General features: G+C 42.6%; 1 protein-coding gene across 1 annotated transcript; it reads right to left on the bottom strand.

Moving 5' to 3' along the window:
* Nucleotides 1-2,537: 2,537 nt before the first annotated feature.
* Nucleotides 2,538-23,353, bottom strand: LOC124260844 (proteasome subunit alpha type-3-like). Its single transcript, XM_046695164.1, has 10 exons — nucleotides 23,228-23,353; nucleotides 22,190-22,272; nucleotides 16,538-16,661; nucleotides 16,110-16,211; nucleotides 7,322-7,465; nucleotides 7,036-7,101; nucleotides 5,000-5,046; nucleotides 4,237-4,304; nucleotides 3,661-3,725; nucleotides 2,538-2,966 (listed from the first exon to the last, which is right to left on the bottom strand). Exons 1-10 carry the CDS (start codon nucleotides 23,246-23,248, stop codon nucleotides 2,922-2,924), a joined length of 765 nt encoding a protein of 254 aa, XP_046551120.1. The 5' UTR covers nucleotides 23,249-23,353; the 3' UTR covers nucleotides 2,538-2,921.
* Nucleotides 23,354-23,510: the final 157 nt, after the last annotated feature.

The following is a 23,510-nucleotide window of genomic DNA, read 5'->3' as shown; positions in this document are numbered from 1 at the left end:
ATGTTGACGAGTTACAATTTGTCAGTACCCTGTTAACTACTTGGTACCATTTCCGGTGGTATTGTCCTGATTAACAGATTCCAGAAAAAATTATCCATGATTACAAAGTAAATGCCTTTGTATATAAACCATCTGGAAAGTGGGATTTCCAGATTGACAGGGTTTTACTGTATTAAGCAGCTTTGTGTGATTAGCAGCAGGGTGGACCTTAGCTTCTTTAGAAGTATACTTTGAACAGGACAAAATAGTCTTAATTCTATATTCAGTTTGGAGATGTAAGCAAATGGGAAATATGTTTGGAGTTGTTCTCATGTTAAAACAGTATACATACAATTATTATCCCCCTCAACATGTTTTACTGCAGGTATTATTTTGGATTTTGTCCATTCATGCAAATTCGTCTTTTCTGGAGCAGAACATAAGAACTGTTCAATATTTCTTCACCAAACTTTGCACATACATAGGTCTGGTGGTGAACTGGTGCCTTTTGGTAGTTTTGGATTTTTTAATAAAATATCTTTTGCATTTCCATGGCAATAAGTTTGACTTTGACTGAAATTGGTGTTGGTGCTCTTTTCCGGTGCAGAACTTTAAGACCGTTCAATGCTTCTTCGCCAGATTTGGCTCGTAGATATGTATGGTGGTGAACTGGTGCCTTTTGATAGTTTTGGATTTTTGAATAAAATAATTTTTGCATTTCCATGGCAACAGGTTTTACTTTGACCGAAATTGGTGGTAGTGCTCCTTTCTGTAGCGGAACTTTACCGGTAAAACCTTTCAATATACCCGGTACTACTTCCACTTTGTGGGTATTCAAGAACCTAATGACATAAATCAATAGTATCACTCTATTTCCAGTATCATTCCTGAGGTACATCAAAACTTGGAAGCACTCAGGCAGTCTGTTGTTGATACAAGCATGCTAGTATATGAATAGTTTACATACGTATGTTTTCGTTAGATCAATGTGAAGAACAATGTAACATTTGACATAGTCATAACTAGTTCACATATTCCTGAAGAGTATTTTACCATTGCAGGGGATATTAATGACTTCGTTTTTATGTTTATATACTTTCTCATGTTCACAAAATGTTTTTTTTTTAATGTACCAGTGGCTGATCACTAAAACACTACAGATTAAGATGCATGTTTAGTTCAGTTGAACCCATTCCTTCTACAATGGTGGATGCCCTACTCTTATGCTTGTTTGGCTTCCAGATTATTTAGGAAAGATATTCTAAGTTAGCTGAAGACAGACATGACAGAATAAGCTCAATATTTGCACAATATTAATTTCTCTAATCCATCCAAATCAGAATCTGTGGGTAAGTAGAAATTAATATGAAATTCTGGGCATATAGTTTTTGTTTGGCAGTTCAGATTGTGGTGTGTTGGTCCCTATACACATGACACTGTATTTTGTAACTCCTATTATGAGTGTAAGAGAATATTTGGTATGCTAGCTGACGAGCTTCCATGTATTTCCTCTCAGGTGCTCAGATCTGAGGAAATGTAACACGTCCCGACGCCATTCTACTCTAGTCTGTGGAATGCCTATCGTTGATTTGTTTGTTTATTATCTTTTGTTATATGAAGTATTAATCATTACATCATATGAAAAGCTATTTAGGCAGTCTTGTCGACCCTTACCATCCAAGATCTGTTATTGGACCTTAACATGGCATCAGTGATACATTTCCTGTCACAAAAAGCAGGAAACTATCTGTCTTGTGGTTAAAATATAAGTATTGTCATATTGTTGGTTTAAGTGAGGTATGATCTAATGTGTTCAAACCGTCTCTCTTATGTCATGTGTTGTGTGTTAAAGATGAATGGAATAAACTTTACTCCCATCAATGAATGTGTTTTCCGTAATATTATGTTGAAAAGATGTTATCACCACATTTCAGCTTCAATGGGGAGGGAGGCTGAAATGCATTTCATCCATTGGTAAATCCCACATGCACAGATCTGCTACAACTAAAGATGTGATCAGTATTAGGGAGAGTCTGATCCAAGCTGTGAGTGTTGCACAGGTTTCAAACTTTCAAGAAAGTTGAACGGCTGGTCACCCAATTTAGGTTATACTCCCAACAGCTATTGTGGGTGAGTGAGTGAGTGAGTGAGTGAGTTTAGTTTTACGCCGCACTCAGCAATATTCCAGCTATATGGCGGCGGTCTGTAAATAATCGAGTCTGGACCAGACAATCCAGTGATCAACAGCATGAGCATCGATCTGCGCAATTGGGAACCGATGACATGTGTCAACCAAGTCAGCGAAACTGACCACCCAATCCCGTTAGTCGCCTCTTACGACAAGATAGTCGCTTTTTATGGCAAGCACATGGGTTGCTGAAGACCTATTCTACCCCGGATCTTCACGGGTCTATTGTGGGTAGTTTTGCAAGCATTGGGTATCTTGGACAAATGACTACACATCCTGATGAACCAGGGATTCATGACAGTGATCATAAGGATCTTGACTCTGCATCATGCATTTCTTTGTCATTTCAGGTAACAAGGAAACCACAATATTGATGATAATTATATTTTATTTGATCACACGGATCAAGTTGAAAATATAGGATACACATAACAATGCAAAACCCACATGAAATAAAGAAGAATATCATCAATGTTAGTTTCTTACATCATATAAAGATCAGTTAATAGTCAAATGATTCCTTTAAGAAAGATGTTACTGATTTACGATTTTTCCATAACTGTCTCCTTAAAACACACAACATATTCAGTTGTGGAAGTATTTTTACACTAGTGGCGTTCTTTCAGTACATGTTGAAAATATGGCAAAGGATGAGTTCCTCCATGAAGTCCAGTACACCACATGCAGTTGAACTCTACCATTATATGGATGTGAGTCTATGTAAATGTCTCTGTGACAACACTGGATCATGCTACTATAACTCTTCATCATCAGAATCATCAGACTCCTCAAGTGCTTCCTGGTAAAAGAAAGAAAAATAAATGAATGAACAGGGTACCTGTAGTGTAACACAACATATACGACAAAGTCTCAGTGACATGCAATTCACCTATTCACAGAGCCAGGTACATTTTGGTAACACATGACAGATTTTAGACATTCAATTCACCAGTCATGATCTATATCACCAGGTTTAGCATTTTGTTGACCATACATTAATCCCTTGATCCGTGCCCGTGGTTCTCATGAAGGGAGGTGAAGTTGAATCATTCCTTTCCATCTCATTTACTATTGGGGGCAATTAAATAATGTCACAAGAAACTTTGAATACATCACCATAATAATTGAAATGACAAAAAGACTTCTGTAAGTGAAGAGACCAATTATTACTATCTTAATTTACAACATGAATTTTAAAGTCTTTTGTGTTTGGTTTTTGAGAGATATGGCAATCATAAAGGCATATTGACTACATCCATCCCTTTCTGCATTTAATTAAACACAAAACACACTGCCTGCCTGCAGAATTTTGAAGTTTCACATGCACGAATATGTCCACCACCAATTGATATTGCAAGACCACAGCCGTTAGGGGGGTGAAGACACACAATCACTAAGCAGTCTCGAATAACAAATATCTGTTGTTGGGAACCTTGGGGGACATATTTAAGACATTTCAAGAGACAACCAGAAAATTTGCTTTTACACTGTACCTTTGCATATTTCTCAGCTTCTGTGAATACCTCTGGAGGTACAAGCTCATGTCTGCCACCAGTACCTGAAGAGAACAATCATTATTATGACTGTCGTAGTATTGTTATGTAATGTAAAGTAAACCTCAAACAACTATATAACACTGATTCTAAGCATTGATTAATCCATAATGAAGCTTACACTATCATGCTATTTAATCGTCCTAAGTTCTTTTGACTGTTGAAAGACAAACAGCCTATATTCATCTGGTGAAATTACATAATGCAAGATATGCAATGAAAACAATCTGAACTATGATCAATATCTAGAGTAGCAGTAGCAGAGTACAGTAAAGCAATTAGACCGCTCACACTGACTGCGTACAAGAAACCCCCAGGGTACTCCACTGTTTGCCGGAATATATGGTCTGCTTGGTAAGACATCTTCAGTGAAGGTGCTGTACTGTTTGTAATAACACTGATGCTGACTGGATTTCCATCATGACATATGTAGGTCCTGTTCTACTGGTGTGTACAAGCCAAATGGTGAACTTATGACTAGCATTACTGAAGTGTGGGCCATGTAGCTGTACATACCTTCTCCAACCCAACTGAGCTCAAGTTCAAAAGCCTTGTCTTTCACTTCATCATGAACAATATAAATTCTGAAAAATTAAAAATATTTTAATTGTGAATGCAGTTTTTAGGCTCATTGGTTAGTGGTTAGTGTATTTCACATATTTAGTGTTCCGGTGCTAAGCTAATTAAAATCTAAAACTTATACAAACAGTAATGAATTCTATTATTTACTGTATGCACAAACACCGGAAATACCATGCCAACAAATTCGCTAATAAATCATGCAATTTTTGGTTACAAAAGTGTTCAATGTGTATCTGGGCTTAATTTATTTATCATTTTTAAAATGTATTCAAATTTTACTTAAAATTTCATTCACTATTGCTCACATTACATTTAGCAAAATCGTGTGTTGCCAGTGCACCAACTCCTCATTATTTTCAGCAACCACGATTAGACTACCGCTATTGATACCTTGAAACAAACTTTAGTTGACAGAGAATGGAAATATTGATCATACTTAGAATACAGTATCGCAATTTTAACCATAATTGTTTTACCAAATGTATAACCTTTTACCACAAGCAATGGCATGATATTGACAATGCAAATACCATAACTTGGTAAATGTTTGGTACAAACCCGACGCTAAGGGACACAACCCTGCAAAGACAACTGTGGCCTCAGATCAATGGGTTACCTGTGCCTCATGTACCCGGTATCTAAACAGAATCATATGCAATAAACATGGAGATCAAACCAAAACAGGAACATTACTCACATTTTTGCTACTTCTTTCACAAGTTCTTGCATTGTCATATCTTTCATCTGAAATAACATATCATACATATTAGGTTACTGTAAACAGACAAAGTTTTGCGGGCAGGAAAGTTTTGCTAGTATTGCGAATGACATCTCTCATTTTGTTAAGCAATTATTCCCGGTCCCGTGACCAAACAATGTCAAGAAGTCCAGATGTTCGCCTACAGGTAATTCCTTAACACAATGTACTTACTTCACAGCAATCACTAACATATTGCGTCTACTCACGTCTCGAATGAAGTGTAGTTCACAGTAAATGGATACGCATACATATTTTGTTTTGCCTAAACGTATAATTAGTGTAGCTGGACAATCACATGTCAACAAACTGCTTTCACAGAGGAAATAGTGACATCGCGCGAAACCTCATCGGTGACAGGTTAAATTGTTCCATGCATAAAAAACTATAGGTCAATATACCAAAAAAGCTGTCCCATAAACTTAGTTATGATTATAAATATTTTACATTTATAGAGCACAACCTGCAATGAAAATGACACAATACTAGAATATATTTCTCTTTATAAAACAATAGTTTCAGATACTATCTTTTCACTGCATCACAATTCATTTTGGTATTTTATCGGGTACATTTTAACTGAATCATCGGTAGGGCAACATGTGCACTGCACAACTGATTGCTATTTCCGGCGTTGTTAACAAGACAATTACACACGATTATCTTAATCCCTGCATATAAGTCAATGCCTAGCAAAAACAAATTAGAACTGAATAGGTCAATAATCTTTTCTAGCGATGTTTAATTGCAAATTTGACGTCTTTGGTCTTTTCTTGTATGTTCGTTCACACGAAGCGATACCATGTAATGTCAACAATTCGACTTGTTTTTACAAGAAGAGGACTCGCAATACAATCACGATGTAGAACTGGTTGGGTTGTTGATCACGCAAAACATTTAAGACGGGGGAACTTTGTCGATTTAGAGTACACATCAATATTCTGTGCAAAGTATAAAATCAATTTCTGATACTCAGACGATTGCAACCTGGGACAATTCCAAAGAATCAGTTATGATTATTATTTCCTTCCAATCAATTTCCATCCAGACAGCTGCCACCTAATGCTAACATACAACTGTGACAACATGAACTGTCTGCGCTTTGTGGATCACAACTACAGACCTACAGACCTTTGTGGCTCACAACTACAGACCTTTGTGGCTCACAACTACAGACCTTTGTGGCTCACAACTACAGACCTTTGTGGCTCACAACTACAGACCTTTGTGGCTCACAACTAAAGACCTACAGACCTTTGTGGCTCACAACTAAAGACCTACAGACCTTTGTGGCTCACAACTACAGACCTTTGAAGCTCACAACTACAGGCCTACAGACCTTTGTGGCTCACAACTACAGGCCTTTGTGGCTCACAACTACAGGCCTACAGACGTTTGTGGCTCACACCTACAGGCCTTTGTGGCTCACAACTACAGGCCTTTGTGGCTCACAACTACAGGCCTTTGTGGCTCACAACTACAGGCCTACAGACCTTTGTGGCTCACAACTACAGGCCTACAGACCTTTGTGGCTCACAACTACAGGCCTTTGTGGCTCACAACTACAGGCCTACAGACCTCACACCTACAGGCCTTTGTGGCTCACAACTACAGGCCTTTGTGGCTCACAACTACAGGCCTTTGTGGCTCACAACTACAGGCCTACAGACCTTTGTGGCTCACAACTACAGGCCTTTGTGGCTCACAACTACAGGCCTTTGTGGCTCACAACTACAGACCTTTGTGGCTCACAACTACAGACCTTTGTGGCTCACAACTACAGACCTTTGTGGCTCACACCTACAGGCCTTTGTGGCTCACAACTACAGGCCTTTGTGGCTCACAACAAACAAACCTATAGACCTTTGTTGCACACAACTTGGCTTAGGTGAGAATTGTCTTAGGAGACAATTGCCCTGCTCCCAATCATAAGGAGTCCTATTTAATAAGACATATATCAATAACAAAGAACAAACCTTTAGTTTTTCTATTTCTGTTTTGGCATTCTGTTTTGCCTTTCCTACAGCACAGCCATGGTAACCCTGGTAAAAACAAACATAAAATCATAAATCAGTGTTTGGTCAATTCTGTGATAAGAATTTGTGGGTTTGACCAATTATACTATAGGGATACCATTTCTTATTTCCCTTGCAAATGAAAACTGAATCAACACAAAACTGCAAGAATGAAGGTTGTTTCCAGCAATTTCCCACATTTATAATGAGGTACAGTGGACTAGGATGAAATACAATATGTACTTACCCATGATACACCTGAAGGATCGATCAGATACATCTGAGGACCATCTGCTTCATAGGAGCCGAGAATGGCACCAACACCAAATGGTCTGATCGAGCTGTATAGTGTGTAGGCATGGACGTACATGGACACTCTGTCTGTCAGGTGCTGCAAGAAAACAAATATTTAAGTAGCAAAACGTCTTTCTTATCTTGAACAAAAATGCATGAAATTGAAAATTTTAATATAAATTGTATATTTATATACTTATCCTATCTCACGGTATGCACTTCTCTCTCTTGATTCGACACTGAGTGGAACGATGTAAACTTTTTTCCCAAGGCCTCTCTTGTCCATCCGCCCAAGCATTCCATGCTACCCTCACTATAAGACAGCTTCCTAGCTCTCATGCAAAGCATGTGGCATGCATCACTAGCTGCCCACGTGACTAACTCCGAATCATCATTCTCATTCTTGGAGCCACTGGATAATATCCATCTTGGAGAATCTGCATAGCGGGGAGGATAGGCGGGAATCCGTCACGTGAGATGGGTTAAGTATATACATGTATATATACAATTTATATTAAAATTTTCAAATTTTTAAACTTATCCTATCTCACGGTATGTACTTATCCCATGGTCGGACAGCGGGACGCAGATACCCTGTGTCTTGACAGTGCGAACAGCTGGTCTTGGAGCTGTGTAGACTGGAAATGACCGTAGATAGTGATGCACAAGGGAGGCCTGTTACGCATGCACGCAACTCCTATGCTTGTGCTGAGTTCTCTTGAACTCCTTGGCTTACTAAGCACAACGTCTCCCAGGGAGATGGGTGCTCCCGAGGATGTGGTGTTCGGCCGCAACCTCCGAAGAAGGACGCAGCTCAGCGAGAAAGTATGTCATTTCACCACGATTTTGAAGGTACCCTGTAAATTAAAGTCGGTTGACAATAATCGGGCCAGCCCCTGCTTCGAGAAGACTCCCACAGACACCAACCAGGGGCGGGTGAAAGAGAAGCACAACTTGGGATCTCCAAGTTTTAACGTTCAGTTCCGGGACAGCATCAAATTGACCCTCACTCCTTTGCATAAGCTTAGTCAAAGGATGTGCCCGGCAACTTCGGAGTCGGAACGCAACAAAATCCACTGGAATTCGGGAGTGACACACTTCACTGACGTAATTGCTTCGAAAAGTAGAGGCCAGGAAACGTGAAATATCGAACCCTTCCTTGATACAGAATCGAGCTCCAGATTCGTCCAACCACCGATGTGGTAGTATCTCCGTGTCTTAGTATAAAACTAAGTGAAGTAGTTCTAACCCATAAGCAATCAAAACATAAGGCAGACAGCAAGTTCAGACTTATATTCAAGAAAATACAGGGAAGCAGCAACCGCGAGGGACCGTTCCCTATCTGTGTTGGTGGGCCGTAGACAGCTGTTGTGCGAGAACAAGGGGTCCAAACTGGTGCAGGCCTTGGTCATCCTTGACTGAGAGGTCTCGAAGGTAGTGCGAGGAGAAGACCGAGTCCGATCGCCAGAAACATCCTTCCATAATGGCGTGGAGAGAGCAGTTACTATGCAGAGCCATTGTAGACGCTAACGCCCGTATCTCATGTGGACTGGAAGCTGTCGGGGCCGGTAACCCAGCGAAGGTGTAAGCCCGTAGGATGGTGGCTCTTATCCAAAAGGATAATGTGGCGCGAGACACTTCCACCCTGGATGTTGAGGACAACGGAATGAAGAGGCTCTTGCAGAGACGGCGGCAATCTTTAGAAGCAGCAAGAAAAATCTTTAAAGCCCTAACAGGGCAAAGCTGAAGGTCTTCATTGTCTCGAGCCCAAGGATCGTGGACAACGGTGGGATGGTAAAAGTATGATCGGGTTGTCCTGGCAACTGATTCTTCGCTACAAAATCCCAACGGAGACCAAGGAAGATTTTGCCATGCTTCTTCCGTTCAAACTGAACTCTGTTAACGTCCAAAGCGTGGAGTTCACAAATCCGAGCAGCTGTAGCCAAGGCCACAAGGAAGAAGGTCTTGAAGGAGATCTTCTCAAAGTCCTTCTGAGCTAGGGGTTTATAGTCCGCTGAGGCCAAATGATGCAGCACCACAGATAAATCCCAAGCAGGAGGTCTAAACTTCTTAGACTGATCAGCCAACTTGAAGGATCGGAGCAAATACTCAAGCTCAAGAACCGTGGAGACCTTAGAGCCTGTGGTGGTAGCCAGGACCGAGTTGATCGCAGCAAGGTAAGTGGCCAAAGTGGAACCCTTGAGCTTCTTAGACGACTGCAAATGCTGAAGAAACTCAGCGACGATTTGAGGTGAAGTAGAAACAGGAGATGTAATGCCTCTGGACGTGCAATATCTCTCAAAAAATTTCCACTTCTCATCATAAAGTGAGCGGGTGGAAGTCCGATGAGCAGAAGTGATGGCCATAGCCACTCTCCGCGAATACCCCTTGGCGATTAAGGACTTCTGCAAATGCGCCGAATGTGCAGAGACAGGGTGTGAAGGGATACATGATGCCGATACGCTGAGGGTGTATCAGTAGGTCGTCCCGATTGGGAAGAGGAACTGGGTTTAGGTCTGCGAGCTGTGCGAGACTGGCCAGTAAGGCGTGACCAAAATCAGCAGAATCTGCCTGGTTGCTCAGAGTTTCTGGATGACTCTGAGTAGAAGAGCCGGGGGTGGAAAGGCGTAAGAGTTGAGTCACTCCAACGAAATCGCCAGAGCGTTGAGATCCCACGCTAGTTGGTCTGGTATCGGCAAAACTGCGGAACCACGTGGCGAATAGGTTGACTTGGGGCCTTGATAACGAGAAGATCAGTTCCCAAAAGATCTGTGGCTGGCCCGAGCATTGATGGCGAGGTAGTCTATCAGATGGAAGAACCGAAATGCCAACTGAAGAAGGTTCGCCGAACTCGTCGACCCGAGATGTTTGATGTACCAGACGACCGATGAGTTGTCTGTCTGAATCAGCAGGGAAGACCCCGAAGTTCCGTCGCCCAATGTCGAATGGCGAGAAGAACTGCCAAAAACTCGAGTTCATTGATGTGCAAGTCCCGTTCTGCGGATGACCACTGCCCGGCTGTCTTATGATGAAGAAAGTGAGCCCCTCAACCTTTGAGCAACGCGTCGACGAACAAGTGATGCATTGGAATGAACAGCATCAAACCAACTCCGGCACAAACGTTCTGTTCGACAAGCCACCACTGAAGAAAACGACGTACAGGTTCGGAGAAGACGAATCAACTCCAGGAGATTCTCTAAGACGAGATATGGACGCAGTTGCAATTGTCCCCGCTGTGTCAATGCCTGTGCCGATGTCAAGAGGCCCAAGAGTTCCTGCCACTGTCATAAGGTCCTGGCCTGCGACAGTGCTAACGGAGCTAGCCGTTGAATCGTCAGCCACCTGTCTTGGGGGACGAAAATCAGGCCCTGGTGCGTGTTGAAAGTTGCTCTGATGAATTGAAGGGTCTGGGTCAGCGTTTAATAACCAACCTAGTTGCCGGAGTAGCTTCGTACTTAACTGCAACTGACGTAGAAGAACGACTGGGTCTCTCTGTGCTTGAATGCAGTCGTCTATGTAACTTTTGAACACGACCCCGTGGAGATGAAGAAACCTGGTGATCGGCTTGGTGATCCTGGTAAATAGCCACGGGGCCGTGGAAATTTCAAAAGGCAGGACGGTCCATTGATAACGGTAACTTGGAATACTAATCGGAGGAATTTCCGCGAATCCGGATGAATGGGCACATGAAGAAAAGCATCTTGAAGGTCCAAGCTGACAAGAAAATCTCCTTTCTTCAGGATGGTGCAAAGAAAGACGATCGATACCATCCAGAAGTGAGGTGGGCGCTGGAGATAGTGGGCATTGAAAAGTTTCATGTTGAAAATGAGTCTTAGTTTTGTGGAGTTTTTCTTGGGAACCAGAAAGATGGGGGAATAGAACCAAGGAGTGCTGGGCGCACATTTCTCTATGAGCGTACCTATGGTGGAGTGAAAAACCTGGACCTCGTCTGCTGGGTGGCTGCGGTGTACTGGATGCACTGTCAGCGGCGGACGTCCGATGACTGGAAGGTGATAGCCTGTGGCAAGGAGGTCGGTCACGAAAGGATCGTCAAGTATGGTCCAGTTGGGAGCGAACCTCCCTTGTCTCCCGCCAACTGGAGAGTCGTGGCCGGGGATGGCTGGAGGCAGGAGTTCCCATTTCGTGCCCTTGTTTCAACGAGTCACTGCTTGGGAGGATGTCGGGAAGAAGTGCCATGGGAGGACCTGCTATTCTAGCTCGGGACGAATGGCCATGAACGCAGTTCCGGATGAGATGGTACGAACCGTGGAGGCCTTCTCTGTATCATGGAAACTTGCAGATGAGACTTCTGGAGTTTCAATAATTCCACCGAAACTTGAAATTGAGTGTCCCGATCCACCTTTGTCGAAACTTCCTCAATCATGCCATTCTGCAGACCACGGTTGACAAAAGAGTTCAGCCTTAAATCTGTCATCCCATGAAGACAAATTGAGTGGGCCGTGACGTCGAACTGCCAGGAGATAGCCAAGGAAATGAGACAGCTGGTCAAGTACGATCTGAAATTGGTCCAGTATAAGGGACATACAGCCTCTGATGTAAGCATCCTGATCGGTGAAAGAGTGCTCCACTGATGCCGCAAATGCGTCCACCGCCGAGATGATGCAGTTGATCGAGGGTAAGGAATGATGAATAGCTGTGTCCATGTGAGACAGTTCTCTGTTTTCAACTAGAAAAGCTGAACAAGTCCTCTTCCCGCAAAGTGTTTGGACATCCTCATCCACCGAAGGGGTAGTAGCCAAGGACTGGAAACCATGGGAGTGAGCCGCTGGTAGCGAAAACCTAGGCGAAGACAGGCCGTCCTTAATCCTTTTAAGGCTTTTAAAAAGGCATGATCCAAGGACGCAGTGAGATGAGCAATTCAAGGCTGTGGTGGGAAAGTAATAGATGTCAAGTCTCGTCTCGTGGAGAAGGAATGAGATAAATCCTCCGGGTTCTGTGACATAGAGAGGTTGAGTTTCTCCACTATCCAAGCCAAAACTTGAGGATCATCGACAAAATCCAAACTTCAGAAGTCATAGCATGCTGAGATCGCAACTCGGAAAGCCATTGATTAGATCGACGATCCGTAGAATCTATGTCTGGAGGGGGGAGAGGATGCACAAATGGAGACCCGCTGAGGAGAACGGGAGCGAGAAGGGGAGATATCGCAACGATAACGATGATTCCTGGATCTTGAACGATAGGCAGCAGTCAACCGTGTAGGAGATCTAGGTTGACGGGTCGAGGGCGCAGAACCGGAAGTCCCATGAAGACGAGAAGACGAATTCAGAAAAGGTGACTTGGAACGAAGAACCGATCTCAACGAAGCAGAGGGAGGTGTGTGCTTAGTTGAATGTGAACGAGTCGAAGAGCGGTTTGTCGGCGGTGAAGTAGGCCTATCAGGTCTATCCGGTCAACAAATCTGAATAATAATAGGAGACTGATCCAGACAACTCAGTGAAAGCCGCTTCCGTGCTGAGGAGGCGTGACTGTAGGATCCAACAGAGTTCCGGGAAGTACTCAGATGATCCGGAGAGAGGCATTCCGCTGAACACCGCTTGGAAGAAGGCCATTTCGGCAAAACTCTATTCACCACATGCCGTTTCGGTGAAGTCTTCCGTTTCGGCGAACGTTGTTTTGATGAAGTACGATTAGGTGAAGTCAGTTTAGCAGACGATCAACCCGGAGAATGCTGACTCTTAGACTGGTGATTCTATGAAGAACGGTTCGGCGAAAGCTGTTTCAGAGAGCCGGTCTAATTCTGGGGAAGGTGGACTGTCCCGCGAAAGTCGAGGTGGAGGGAAGCGGAGAGGCGAAGCGTGATCCGACGAACTGTGATTCAATCTGGCAGGCTTCGGCGAAGCAGAAGATGGAGGTCGCTGGACGCAAGACACAACACTTCTGTTCGCCGAATGGGAAGGAGACGGCGAAGTAACCACTGACAAGTGTTGAGGCGAGGTAGACTGGTTTCTCTCACTACTGGATGAATGACGAGAGCGAGAACGGCTTCTGCGCAGTCAGGTGTACCGATCAGCTGATTCTTGTCCGAAACAGATAAGACAGGTTGCCGAGATAACTGGTCCGGTGAACGAGAGACACAGAGCGTAGTTCGAAGGTCCCTCTTTGTAGAGGTATCCTGAGGGATTGGTTAGCAGTCTCGACAACCACTACCAGGGACGTGGTCGAAGACGAAGGACTCGGGCTGGAATGTTGAGAGCCCAACAAATGCCGAACATCTTCCGATAAGTAAGAATCTGATGACGCTCTCATGAAATCCTCTTCATTCGAGTGAGGGGACTGTGACCGCCGAACAGACAAAGTAGGGTGCTTAAACTTTCATATCTTGGAGGGACTTAGTCTGTCAAGTGAAGCGGCATAACGAGCTCTGTCAGCAACACAAGCGCAAGCCAGAGTGTAGTCACCAAACGCCTCGAAGGTAAGATCCTTGCATTTATCGCAACAAGAGTCCCATTTACACTGTCCCATACAGTGAACACAATACCCATGTGGATCACTCGCGGAGAACCCCTTATTACACCAGGAGCATTTTTTCCTCTTCTTTGGCTGGTCAAATTTCCCTATGTTGTAGACTAAGTTGAAAACGTTGAGCAAAGTAAAATACGTCCACACTCGTGTGCGACAAGAAAGAGAATGATGATTCGGAGATAGTCACGTGGGCAGCTAGTGGTGCATGCTTTGCATGAGAGCTAGGAAGCTCTCTTGTAGTGAGGGTAGCATGGAGTGCTTGGGCGGATGGACAAGAGAGGCCTGGGTAAGACAGTTTATATCGTTCCACTCAGTGTCGAATTAAGAGAGAGAAGTGCATACCGTGAGATAGGATAAGTTTAAAAATGTGTATTTTAGCACCAATCTACGATGATACAATAATGCAACTGAAAAATCATGTAGTTTTGTCATCTCATGATGCGGAAAAACATGAAAAAAGAAAGAACAGTTATTGTGACGCCATTATCACATGTTTCTATCACAGATAAGGTACACCCCAAACTGTCCCCTGGCTACAATAAACTTTCAGCACTGACAAACATAATGAGGACAAACAAGGAATTAAAGGTTTCTTGGGCAAGCCCAAAATTCAATGTGTATCTATAGATGATTACAACGTAGAAATTGTACATATATAACTCTTTCAATCTTCATGTTTAAATGCCATATGTGTTGGCCCAATGTACAGTAATGTTATGTTATTACAGCACCTGTTGTAAAACAAATTCCCTCTTTGGCAATAACGTGTTATTATTATTATTATTTTACAGATTAAAGACAGTATGCAGCAGAGAGGGTTCAGGGTGATCCTGGCACAGTCAGGCTGGTAAGGCTCATCTTCAGCTCAGGGCCCTTGCCCCCCACTACACGCAGCCTAGACAGCTGACTTCTCCAAGGTAACACTGCCTAGTCGAACCCACCGAGATCTGCACCAAGATCAGGAGGTACCAAACCAAGGGCACCGAGAACAATGGGGAGCCTGACGACAGTGTACTTCGGATGCAAGCGAGACATTTCAAAGGCAAGGTCCGCATATTTATCATGCATTTCCTGAGTCTTGTCAATCACTTTGCTGTCAAAAGGGAAAGAAAATTCAATGATATAAATAAATTCATTGGCTTTATCAAAAAGGACAAGATCAGGTTTGTTGGCAGGAATTCTTCTGAGGCTGTGTATGGGCCTATTCCAGAGAAGTTTGATAGCATCATTTTCCATGACACCCTGGACATGTTCAGGGTCGTACCATGGATGGACCTCGGAGTCAAAGCCACAGGCATGTCGAAGACGGTAGTAAAAGCAACGAGCCATGCCATCATGTCGTTTAAGATATGCTGTTTGTGCCAAGAAGGGCATCCACTGACAAGATGTTGGACAGTCTCTGTAAATTCATTACACAGTCGACATTTCATATTGATATTTTCTTTAAGAATCACATTTTGGCGATTAAGAGTGGGAAGTGACTGGTCCTGAGCAGCAAAAAGGAAGCCCTCAGTTTCACATTTGAAACCAGCCGACTTCATCCAGGCGAAGGAGTCGATGGGATTGCTATTCTGTTCCACACACTGCATGTACACACGATGCAATGGCTTCTCAGAAAGCCTCTCCACAAAGACTGACTCTGGGCAGACTTGGTGAAGGACTTCAGCTGGTTTACTCCCATCGCTGTACCATCCAGCAGTACAACACCATCAACAAAATCAACCTCAAATTTCAGATTCTGTCCAACAACCTTGGCACGCTTAAAATAGCTGTGGAATTCCTTGCTTTCATCATGAGTCTTCACATGCATCACCAGAGGATCATCCGATAAATAAATATGTGCAAAAGTACACAAAAGAATGTCTTGTTTTGTCCAATCAACTACACCAAAGGAATAGGAGAGGACTGGCACAGCAAAAGTATTGGTGGCCTTGACCTTGTTTCGAGCATTTAGTTCTGAGCTCCAGATTTTCTTTCAGCGAGATTTGTACTCTGCCCGAAGTTTGTCTTGAATTTGGGCATTCTGGAGCTTGTCTCGAACTTGCATTCCAAGATAGGTGTAGGGCTGATCTTCCACAAGATGCTCAATAACTCATTATTATTATTATTATAAAGATACCACAATGATTTGCTGAGCATTTATTGCCCAAAATGTTTTTTGCACAAAGCAAACAAATAGTCTTGTACACTAAAATTTTATATGCATCATAACCGTCCCTTCCCTATTCCACTGCTTGAAGCTGGTGACATGTTACCTTGAGAGGAATGGATGAGCCATAGTTGTATCTGTAGTTAGATGCCTCCTCTCGGGCTTGGTCCACCAGGTGGCGTGCATCAGACAGAAGACCAGCCACAGCCTGCAGCATAACACCTCTTCATATGTATAGTGGAATCAACATAACTAATAGTTAAGACATTCAAAATACACAGCATTTGATTCACTGGAAAGAAAACTTTGTAGGAGCTGTGCTGGGAGAACTTTTCCTGTGTGTTACATGGACAAACCAATAATGCAATGGTAAAATATATAGCGTTGTAATAATAACTGAGACAAGGGTCCGACCAGCATGTGTCATTTCATTAAACATAATACTTGTCATTGGCATTAATATTTCTATTTCAAAGAAAAACAAGATAGAATGGTAACTGATTCCTCTACACATAGCATCACCAGTTAACTTACCCCTCCTATATGTTTGTCAATATTGAAGATCCGCTTGTTTGAGCCTGGTTCATACAACTTTGATGTCACCAGTTTTTCCACACCAAATACTACACCATCCTTGCCACGAATGCCTATAGCTGTCCTGTAGCCGAATAAATACATAGGTATTGAATTTATATCAGAAAGCTCTAATGTTTATCTAAGAAAGGCATAGTACTAGTATTCTCAAACATGATATAGCATGCACAGGGAATGCTAAAATTATGAATGACATATCATGTTTTTACACATGCACAACAGCAAATGGGAATACTAACCATCAGTCAAAAACATCTTTTCTAGAGTAAAAATAGTATTATACACTTAATCTGACGCATACTATTTGCTTCTCTCTCCCCCTAAACCCTGAAATATAGTAGAAACATTCAGTGTTATGATCCAAAAGAATTATTTGCTTTAAACAGTTGGTAGATGGTTGGCAGCCACCTGAATTTGAATTCATGCACTGTTAACATAACACCACAGGGAATTTCCAATCTTCTTAAAAACTTAATTAAAAGGGGTACAACATTCTTTTGGGAACAAAAGAAGTATATCTCGAATATTTTATGGATTTGTATAAAATAATGTAATTTTCTGAATAAAATTGATATTTTATACTTATCCTGACTCATGCTCTTTTGCTTGTCTTCTTCTTCTTGTGAACATAGTGGAACACTGGTATCTCCCTAATTGAAGCTCCCTTCAATGTAAAATCACTAATTAGTACTCACCACGAGTTGCCTCCCTCTTCCATTTGCGTGGGAAAGGAGGCGCCACCCTCTGGCCTCATGCTTCACTCTCTCCTGATATAGCGAGCCCAACACTTGAATTTACAGGGAAATCCAAAGTGTTATGTGGGGAGGATGGGAGGGCTTACCTCATGATTCAGGATAAGTATAAAATATCAATTTTATTCAGAAAATTACATATTTTTCCTTATCCTGACTCATGCTCTTTTGCGTGCAGAATCCTACGGAAACGGAGGTGGGAAAAAAACAGAATACTTTGGATTTAAATAATTAGTGATTTATATATATATATGTACAGTGAAGCCCCGTTAGTCCGGACTCCGATAATCCGGAAGTCTCGCCTCCCGGGCGATTTCAGCTTGTTACGAATCTATGCCTATATAATTTGCCTCGATAATCCGGAAATTCGGTTTCCGGAACCGGACGGTAAGTAGCTGTCACCAATCAGTAAAATAAACAGTAAATTGCTTCACAGTCCGGACGCTGTAAGTCGTGTTCACGAACCATAACAACACCGCCCGGCGATGTTTACTTAATTAACTGGCCAACTGGGTTGTTTTAATTAGACATAAAAAGCTCCCGACTGAAGATACTGTACATTTACACTTTGATTGACACCACAATACAAAGGCGTGGATGACAAGTGAACTGTTTTGTGATTGGTTAATGTACTTTGACAGACAGATCCGGTCAAGTGGACTAAAAGTGATTTTGCTTTACGACAATGCTGCAAGTCACAAGTGTGCTTCGCTAACTTTGCGAAATGTGACCAAATACCACGTCTCATATTCAACCGATGGATGCAGGAATAATTCGGACATTCAAGGCATACTACAATAGATCGCTTGTTAGACATTACCTCACCTGTGCTGAGGAAGGACGTGATCAGACACGTCGGATCAACATGCGGATGTCACTCGGTAAAATTATTGATGTGATGAATTAAGCTTTACATTAAATGCTTATTTGTTTTATCCAGATTCGTGTCGTTTTTGTAATTCTTAGGGAAGCAACTTGGGTCTTGATTCAGTAGTCCGGACTATTCGCAATCCGGACGAATTTACTGAGAAACGCAACCGTCCGGATTAACGAGGCTTCACTGTAATAACCCCCTACGGGAACTTCATAATGGCACTGAATTAGGATAATTCCTGCTACTATAAACCATAAGTTTACCAGCTGCCATAGATGGGGTACTACAATAATTATATACCATGATAATAGCAATAATGGTATAAAAGTGACTCCAAAATGGAGAAGATACCCAACTGTACATAAACATCAGTACTGGGCTTAAGACTAAGTAGACTTAAGATATGTATATAAATAGTTATAAGCTAGATGATACTGGTATGATATATACATAATAAGCTAGATGATACTGGTATGATATATACATAATAATCTCGTGAGACTATGTCTCATCGTCTACGAGGGACTGTCAACTGCTGTGCGAGGACAATGGGACCGAAATGGTGAATACCTGAGACGTCCTCGGTGGTGATATCTCTCAGATAGTGATTAGCAAACACCATGTCGGATTTCCAAAAGCAGCCCTCCATAATGGTATTTAATGAGCAGTTACCGTGTAGAGGGAGAGGGAGAGGGATGAATAATCGCTTGAGATGTCGTCGCCTCGTTTTGGATCGTCGTAGATAGATTTTGAGAGCTCTGACTGGGCATAGAGATAGGTCAAGCGTATCTTGAGATCCGAGAATTGAGGAGAGTGCAGGAACATGGAATAATCTGTCTGGTTGACCTGGCAATTGATTCTTGGCGATGAAATCCCATCGTAGTCCCATGTGCACTATGTTTTGATTGTCGTCAAAACGTATTCTCTCATAATCTAGTGCGTGAATTTCTGACATCCTGGCTGCCGTTGCTAAGGATAACAGAAACAATGTTTCCTGTGAGAGAAATTCAAAGGTTGTTGATTCCAGTGGTTCATAAGCCTCACTTGTGAGGTGTTGGAGCACTATAGTTAGATCCCATGCTGGAGCGCGGAATCTCTGTTTCTGATCCTCCAATCGGAATGCCGTAGTAAGGCCAGTAACTCTGGCGTCTTGGTTAACTTGACACCCGTTCTCATAGTTATCACAGAACTAAGCGCGGCAAGATATGTTGACAATGTCGAGCCTTTTAAATGTTTATTTTGTCATAGGTAACACAGATAGGCAGCCACTTGTGGATGTGTAGCATTTCTAGCTGTAAATCCCTTTTTTGCTGCGTAAGTTTCAAAACTGTGCCACTTGTCGTTGACAAGTTGCGTGTAGAATAGTGTAAGGCAAGCGTGACTGCTTTCGCCGCTCTGGCTGAATAACCTCTCTTGTTTAGACACACTTTAATACAGTCCATACGGAAGTTGGAATGCTTCTGGGTTTCCGTGCTTTGTTTGGTGTGAGGATGTATTAGTAGATTCGAACGCTTTGGTAGCTCTAGTGTTGGTTGTCCGATTTCTTGAATTAGAATGGGAAACCACGTTCTCGCTGGCCAGTAGGGCTCGACTAAAATCAGTTGGAGACTCTGTGTTTGTCTGATTTTCTGTAACACTTGTGCGATTAGCGCTGGCGGCGGAAACGCGTACGCGTTGAGGCCTTCCCAGGATATGCTTAGCGCGTCCGTTGCCCACGCTTGTGGATCCGGGACTGGTGATACGAATGTTGTTAGCTGATTGTTGAAGCGAGTGGCGAATAGATCTACTAACGGAGCTCCTATTTGCTTGATTATCTGTGCAAAGACTTCTGTATGGAGCATCCATTCTGTCGGTGACGGTAGGTGTGGCCGAGAGAGTGCGTCTGCTAGTTCATTCTTGGCTCCGGGAATGTGACATGCTCTGACATGTAAGTTGAGATCGTCGATTAGATCGAACAGTTGAAAGCATAAAGTCAATATGTTTGTTTACATAAAACGCCACTGTTGAGTGGTCGGTGTGAATCATCAGATGCGCCTTCTGTAGAATGGTGCTCCAATGTAGTATGGCGTTGATTACTGCTTTCATCTCTAGCATGTTTATGTGGAGCTTGTTTTCTTGCTGATTCCATAGCCCTGATGCCGTCCGGTTGGCGAGATGAGCTCCCCAACCTTGGAGCGACACGTCTACATAGAGATGGGTTTTGAATTCCGGCTCTGTTAAATAAATGCCTTCGCAGACATTCGACCTCCTGGTCCACCATAGTAGATGAGGTCTGATGTGTTTCGGTAGACTGAATGGCTGTAGGTCGTCGAGATGAGCGTTGATGAAGACCTGTAACGGACATAACTGTAGTCTGCCTCTGACTGTCATGTCTTGGGCTGACGTGAGGAGACCCAACAGACTCTACCATTGTCGTAGTGGTAGCGGAGAGAGTAAGGCTTGTGGGATGGTCTGTTGGATCTTGAGCCATCGGTCTTCTGGTAGGACGATACAGTTCAGTATCGTGATAAATCGAATGCCTAGAAATTGCAGATCTTGCGTAGGTTCTAGGTCCGACTTGAGTAGATTTACTAACCATCCTAGCTGTGTTAGTAGCTTGATGATGAAGTTTAACTGTAGTTTGAGACGCTGTGGATCTTGATCCACTTGTATCCTGTCGACGAGGTAGAATGCACTGCGTAGTCCTTGACGATGTAGGGGCTGATCATCATACAGGTCCAGTTCTGCGGCGGGAACAATCTCGGCTGAGAAGGTTCAAGAAGACTTCGTCGATTTCCCCTTGGAGGTAGACGCTGCCCTGGGGGTACGGAGTCTGCGTTGAGATGATGTCGAAGCCCTCTTGGTCTTTGGCTGCGACAACGGGATGTCTGGGGATGCAGGACGCTTCTTGGAGACGGTGGACTGCGTCCCACGCCTCTCCTCCGAGGGTAACTCTAGCGGAACACAAGACGGGAGGGGGTCGTCCGACAGCAGCTGACTGGTGAGGGGTTCCGAAGTATCGGCCATGGCTAAACCTTGTTTGCGTGACCTATCTGCTGCACGTCTAAAGACGCAAAGATAATATTTGTTAAATGCAGAATTAGACAGATTAATACAGTAACTGCAATGTGAAGAAAACGCACATGGCGTAGTACAGCTAGGGCATATTTAATGCGGATCAGCAGCAGAAAAACTTAATCTACAAATAGTACAGATTTTCATCAACGTAAACTTGCTGAACAATTCACGGCGTCCCGTGAATAAACAGCAGAAATACGATTAATTATCAATACATAATTGTTGAAGGATACTAGCTACACCTCTATAGTAAACTATAAGAGGTAACTAACTAAGAATAATCAAAGGATATAGTGTGTAGGGAGACACAGGCGCTCTCACATTCTGCTCACTGGGCGAAGAAGGAGAGAGTCCAGCATGAGGCCAGAGGGTGGCACCTCCTTTCCCACGCAAATGGAAGAGGGAGGCAACTCGTGGTGAGTACTAATTAGTGATTTTACATTGAAGGGAGCTTCAATTAGGTAGATACAAGTGTTTCACTATGTTCGCAAGAAGAAGAAGACAAGCAAAAGAGCATGAGTCAGGATAAGGAAAAATATTATAGCTTGTCTTAGGACAATCCATGAATAGGTCATAAACTAAATTGAATTGTATCACTCATGCTCTGAATAAGAGAGTAAACTGTCTGATTGAATAGATCTTAGTTGTAGTCTGCCTCTCACTATGAGTGCTTATGCTGATATGAGGAGTCCTAATATCACCTGTCACTGCTTGAATGTGAACATTAAAACTCTGTATTATCCACCAATCATCTGGTACTAGAATTACATATTTTGTCCGTAAGGAATCTGATTCCTAGAAACTTAAGATTTTGTGAAGGAAAAATACAAAATACATATTGCACAAGCTGAACTTTTATTTTGGACACTTTGAAGTTTCATGCAAGATCCATATTGTTCGGTCACTCACCCACTGTTTTCAACAGCTTTTTGAGCATATTCCACCTGGAACACACGTCCATCAGGAGAAAACTGAGACGCAGACAGGTCATACTGAAACATAACATGGGACAGATGCTATTTTCATGGCATTATAATTCATATTGTATAAAATTGTACATCATAATTCAATGTCAACACTTAAAGTCACTTTCACTAGTTTCAGTAAGTGAGTGAGTTTAGTTTTACGCCGCTTTTAGCAATATTCCAGGCAATATCACAGCTGGGGACACCAAAAATGGACTTCACACATTGTACCCATGTTGGGAATCGAACCTGAGACTTCAACGTGACGAGCAAATGCTTTAACCACTAGGCCCCAACTCACTTTCAGACCTTTCTGGGGTCTAACTGGTATGCTAGAGCAACCTATTTGGCACTGTTGATGTGGGACAGCACATTTCTATTGATCTTGGGGATTCCGTTCCTTTCATGTCATCATAGTCAAAAGATGTGGATAGTGATGCTAATTAATCAAATAGTTTGTGGTGAAGAGGTTGGCAACACTATCACAGATTTGAACACGTGTACTGTTAGGAACTCAGAAATGTATACATAACTTTATGTGGGGAGTACGTATCTGCTCATGTTAGTCAAATAACAACATGCACTTGCTTGATAACGGTGTTAGCATCTACACCAATAACGGTGTAAGCATCTCGACATAAAGAAGTTGTCGGTCCATAAGAAGCGTTCCTGTTCATCAGACGAGCTTCTTAGTGCCACTCAAAGAAGTTAATGTTATGTTACAATGCTTATGCTAAAAATTATCCGTCATGAGACGTTCTTCGAACCTGGTCATTCAACGGCCCCATTCAACTGAGTTATTCCGGAGGCATTAGCGTGTATGCTTCGTTTCTTTTAAAAATAATCGTTGTTCTTAGCAAGGGCCTAAAAATGCCGAAACGTTCCTTTGATTAACAAAGAATTATTTCAACGTTGCAATTAAAATCACGATTGTTTTTCAAAGGAAATGAAACGTTTGATGACATGAAATGATGATACTTACACCTGTTCCAATGGAACTCATAGTTTATATCGTTCTGTTTGTCGCCTTTACTTCGCTAAGTCATGCAGCCGATGAAATTTCTACGACGCATGCCCAAGCACCTGCTTCCGGATTGCAAAAGTTTAATCTGCAGTCGAGATTTTATATCTTGTTCGTTTTGAAGCATTTTTAAATATGATGACATATCCTATATGATTACACGGCTCTAAATATATTATTTTCGTAAGTAAATATGAAGTGCAGACTGTATCATAAATAATTAGAAACATTTCATATAGAACGC

This window comes from Haliotis rubra, unplaced genomic scaffold (assembly GCF_003918875.1).
Source record: "Haliotis rubra isolate DU_JTF1 unplaced genomic scaffold, ASM391887v1 Scf78, whole genome shotgun sequence".
NCBI classification, from domain to species: Eukaryota; Metazoa; Mollusca; class Gastropoda; order Lepetellida; family Haliotidae; genus Haliotis; species Haliotis rubra.
This window is presented reverse-complemented; position numbering and strand designations above follow the sequence as displayed.

Bases quoted from the DNA above. Each gene is read 5' to 3' on its own strand.
- LOC124260844 (XM_046695164.1), bottom strand. From the start codon at position 23,248: ATGAGTTCCATTGGAACAGGT. The intron at 7,466-16,109 runs GTAACATGTCAC...GTTTTCTTGCAG, and splicing joins GCTCATCCATTCCTCTCAAG to CACCTGACAGACAGAGTGTC. The intron at 2,967-3,660 runs GTACAGTGTAAA...TTCTTTTACCAG, and splicing joins AAGCTGAGAAATATGCAAAG to GAAGCACTTGAGGAGTCTGA.